This window comes from Apaloderma vittatum, unplaced genomic scaffold (assembly GCF_000703405.1).
Source record: "Apaloderma vittatum isolate BGI_N311 unplaced genomic scaffold, ASM70340v1 scaffold24234, whole genome shotgun sequence".
In the NCBI taxonomy this organism is placed as follows: Eukaryota; Metazoa; Chordata; class Aves; order Trogoniformes; family Trogonidae; genus Apaloderma; species Apaloderma vittatum.
The window spans coordinates 7,598-12,196 of NW_009712466.1; the positions used below are offsets into that span (position 1 = coordinate 7,598).

Here is a 4,599-nt window from a genome sequence, read left to right on the forward strand (position 1 = left end):
GCCGTTGGGCCGGGTGCCTGCCGGCGTTGCTGCCGCTGGCCCGCGACCGCTTCTCCAGCTGCTCCATGTCCAGGTCGAGGGTGTCGCTGATGTAGGACTCGCGGTACTGCTTCTTCTCTGTGAGGCCAGCGGCACGCTGTCAGCACAGGGCAGCCTGCACCCCGACCCCTTGGAGTGACCCGGACCCCCCCAAGCCGGGTACCCAGGGGTATTGGCACCCAAGCCCAGCGGGGTGGCACAACAGGAGCCAGCCCTGTCCTGGGGGTGTCTGAGGATGGTGAGTTGGGGAGCCTCAAATGCGCTGTGTTCTGTGCTGTGCCACCATCCAAAGGAGGGGGAGGAAGAGGAGGAGCAGGAAGAGGAGGAGCAGGAAGAGGAGGAGCCGGAAGAAAGGAGAAAGGAAAAGGGAGAAAGGAAAAGGAGAGAAAGAAAGGAGAGAAAGAAAGGAGAGAAAGAAAGGAGAGAAAGAAAAGAAAAAGGAGACAAAGGAAGGAGAAAGGAAGGAGAAAGGAAGGAGAAAGGAGAAAAAGGAAGAGGAGAAAAAAGGGGAGAAAAAAGAAAAGGAAGAGAAGGGGAAAGAGGAAGATGAGGAGGAAGATCTTATGCTTGCACAAGAACTTTCTGAGCTTGGAGCTGGGTGCGGGGCACTGGAAAGCGCTGCCTGGAGGCACTGGGAGGAACTGGGCCATCAGGGACCTCGGTGGGGCTTGTGCCCATCCCTAAGCAACCAGCGGGGGCCTGTGGCCACCCAGTCCAGCCAGGACAGGGTCTGCTTCCCAGGGCGGGGACCACCTACCCTCGTTCTCCTCCAGCTTTCGGACCTGGCGCAGGACAGGCTGCAGGTTCATGTAGAGCCGGTGGCTGCTGCTGAGGAGCTGCAGGAGGAGCGGGCAGCCCGTGTAGTAGATGAGCTTCCTGGCTGAGGGCAGCCCGTCCGGCAGGATCTCAAACTTCTTGCCCTGCACGAGAGAGGGAGGACATCAGCCCCAGAGATGAAAAGACTAATTCTTGCCCAGTCCTGCTGCGGCCCAACTATTAACCACCCCGGCTTGCAGTCACCTTGCTCGAGGGCTCTGCAACACTGCACACCCGAATCAGAGACCAGGAGCGAGATGAGCAGAGGATCAGTGAGTCTAACCATTACCCAGCAGTGCCATGTCCCCCACTGACCCATGTTCCTGAGCACCTCATCTGCACATCTTCTAAATACCTTCAGGGATGGGGACTCCACCACTGCCCTGGGCAGCCTGTGCCAGGGCTTGGCAACCCTTTCAACCCTTTCAGCAAAGAAATTCTTCCTAACATCCAATCTAAACTTCCCTTGGTGCAACTTGAGGCCGTTTGCTCTTGTCTTATTGCTTCTAATTTGGGAGAAGAGACCAACCCCACCTGGCTACAACCTGTCAGGGGGTTGCAGAGAGCGATGAGGTCTCCCCTCAGGCTCCTCTCTCCAGGCTGAACAGCCCCAGGTCCCTCAGCCGCTCCCCATCAGACTTGTTCTCCAGAGCCTTCCCCAGCTCCACTGCCCTTCTCTGGACACGCTCCAGCCCCTCAGTGTCCTTCTTGTCATGAGGGGCCCAAAACTGACAGGGCTCAGAGTCCAGCCTCACCAGTGCCGAGCACAGGGAACAATCCCTGCCCTGCTCCCACTGCCCACACCATGGCTGATCCCGGCCAGGATGTCGTTGGTTTTCTTGCCCCCCTGGGCACACCACTGGCTCAGCTTCAGCTGCTGTCAACCCACACCCCCAGGTCACTTTCTGCTGGGCAGCTTTCCAGCCATTCCACCCCCAGGCTGTAGCTTGTTGTGACCCGGCGCAGGGCTGACGTGACGCCATGGTGGCACTCACCACAAACACCAGTTTCCCCACGTTCGTCCAGGGGAAGTCGTAGAGCAGCTGCTTTTCCTCGTCCAAGTTCTGCAAGAAGAAGGGGACAGGTCCCAACGAGGATGCCAACGGTGGGCAGGGAGCCCAGCCCGAGCCCGAGCCCAGTTGCCTACCTGGAAGATCTGGATGCCCCGTGTCGTCAGCCCCAGCGTCAGGGAGGCCTCCACCTCCCTTTTGTCCTAATGGGGAATAAATAAATAAATATGCTTTTAAATACACTATTTGCAGCATGAAGTGGATCCATCTGTCCCCCCAGCCCAGGTCACCCCATCCCGTGCAGCAGCACAGACGCCACATCAACCATAGAATCGTTTAGGTTGGAAAAGACCCTTAAGATCATCAAGTTCAACCATTTAATTAATGATGCACACACCGCCCAGTCACATCCCTCTATGCCCTCCCCAGTCTAACCCCACCAAGCTCCTGCTCCCACCCCTCACTGCCCAGAAACACCCCAGCCTCAGGGTCTGGAAAAGCAGTTTAACCTCAGAAAACTTGGAAGGACCTTCCAACTTCTACACTTAAGCCCAATCTGCTCCTACACCAGCACCCTGTGCTCTCCTGAAGAGCTTTTCCTCTTTAACTTAAGGATCCCTGCCATCCAAAGGGACCTGGACAGGCTTGAGAGGTGGCCCTGTGTGAACCTCTTGAGGTTCAACAAGACCAAGTGCAAGGTCCTGCATTTGGGTCTGGCAATCCCAAGCACAAGCCGAGTGGAGAATGGATTAAGAGCAGCTCTGTGGAGAAGGATGTGGGGGTGCTGGTGGATGAGAAGCTCAACATGACCCAGTGATGCAAAAAATAACATCCCAGAAAACTTGTGGCTACCTCCTCCCACCTTGGCAAACCTCTTGCTTCTCCATAATTGGTTGAAAATGGCATCACCCTGGCTCTGGGAGTGAAGCGCTGTCCTCCAGCCCGCTCTGCTCCGACCAATTCAAACCCTCTTCTTCCCCAAAAGACCTCAGAAATTGCTCAGCTCTTGCTCCTTTCAAGAGAAAGCAGCCCCAAACCCAAAGCCCAGCCTGGGCTGGTGGCCAGGGCTCTCACCTTGTACAACCTGTAGTAGTGCACAGCTACGTCATCCAGGCGGACGGCCTCCTTGATGTACTTGAGATGGGCTTCGGAGGCTGTCAGGGCGAACTGATCCTTGTGCATGTTCGGGATGTGCTTCAGGATGTAGTCCTTGCCCCTCTTCGCAACCACCTGTAGGGGAGAGAAGCTTGTCCAAGGGAGCTGCTCTGCGCTTGCTCAGGCACGGACGCCAGCCCTGGTGGCTCCCGGGCTGCAGTGATTTCCCGGGAAAAGGGAAATCAGAGGAATATGCTCTATCACAGAGAGCTGCAGGCAAAAATAAAATAGATATGGCAGCTGGTACATATGGGGCAAACCCCCCAAAGTGGGCAATGGTGCCCATAACTTTTATTAATCATCTCTTTCCCAGCATCCACTTGCAGCCTCAGCTGCAGAGGATCCACGGGGCGGGTTCAGCTGGTCAGGGCCTATGGGCACACATGTCTGTGCAACCCCTCTAATTACCTGTCTGGTAAGAAACAGACTTGGGTTTGGGTGCCCCGCAGAAGCGGGTGCCACTAGACCCTTGCTGTGGGGAGCGGAGGTCTCTGCCAACAGGGTGTTCCTCACAAAGGGGTGTCCCTGACAAAGTGGGGGTCCCAGCTAGGAGCTGCCTGTGCCATACAGGACCACTTCCCACTCCGCTCTGGCGCAAAGTCATCGGGAGGCATCACCCTGGTGCCCAGCTCTGCCTGGTGACCTGGGGCTGGGGGACCCCCCCTCAGTTCCCCTCTAAGACTATCCCAAGAGCTGCCTACAGCTGTGGCCACTGCCAGCGGCAGGACCTCAGCTCCCAAAGGGCTGCACACGATGACGATGGGGCGATGCATGTGGCACGCAGGGAAGCCCCCCGTGAAGCATCCAGGGAAACCCCCACCAGTGGCATGAGCTGCCCCAGACACCATATCGACCCCAACCCTCCCTCCCCGCAGTTATTTGCAGCCCCGCAGTTGTCAGAGGTTATTAATAACCAGGAATAAGCCCCAGATAGGGAGGCAGCAGGAACGCCGAGCGGCGTCAGCAGCCTCGCAGGGCTTCAAGGGAGCTGAGAGCCGGGTGTGGGACGACTACATCGCGACGCGCTTACCCAGGCGGGGAAATAGGCTTCGGGCTCGAAGTATTTCCCATAGTGCTTGTTGCGTTTGAAGTCACCCAGGTCGGCTTGGAGAGCAAAGGCAGTGAGGAGGAAGTAAGCCTCCTCGCGCAGCACACACTGTGAGTGCAGGACTTGCTTCCGTAGTGGAAGTACGGGCCTGTCCGCTCCCTGCAAGGGACAAGAGGAGAGAGGGGAGGAGAGAGGAGCCAGTGGGACACCCACCCACAACTGAGACCAGGGGATGAGAGACAAAGCAACTTGTCTAACCCCCTTTTTCCTCCTGGTTCCTTAAAGCCAGGGCTCCCATTGGGTGGTGCAAAACCCTAAGTGCTTCGCTGTGCTGAAATTTCCAGGTCTCCCACAGCCAGAATTATTCCCCGCTGAAAGCATCCCCGCGTGGCAGCTGCGCAACCGCGTCCCCACACACCCGAGACCCTGAAAATCATTTCTTTTCCCCTGAAACAGCTCCTGCCCAGTCACAGGTGAATTAAAATCAGACCATGCCATGGGTTGAGCTGTGCCAAACCCCTTAACAAGATG

The 4,599-nt window shown here is 57.0% G+C and overlaps 1 protein-coding gene across 1 annotated transcript in view; it reads right to left on the reverse strand.

Moving 5' to 3' along the window:
• LOC104272889 (FERM domain-containing protein 6-like) overlaps positions 1-4,599 on the reverse strand; it is a 9,070-nt gene that overhangs the window by 2,160 nt on the left and 2,311 nt on the right. Inside the window, 7 exon segments of the mRNA XM_009868000.1 lie at positions 1-117; positions 797-959; positions 1,851-1,919; positions 2,003-2,068; positions 2,940-3,095; positions 4,051-4,205; positions 4,208-4,227. The exon segment at positions 1-117 is cut by the window's left edge and continues 2 nt beyond it. Coding sequence (XP_009866302.1) covers positions 1-117; positions 797-959; positions 1,851-1,919; positions 2,003-2,068; positions 2,940-3,095; positions 4,051-4,205; positions 4,208-4,227 — 746 coding nt within the window.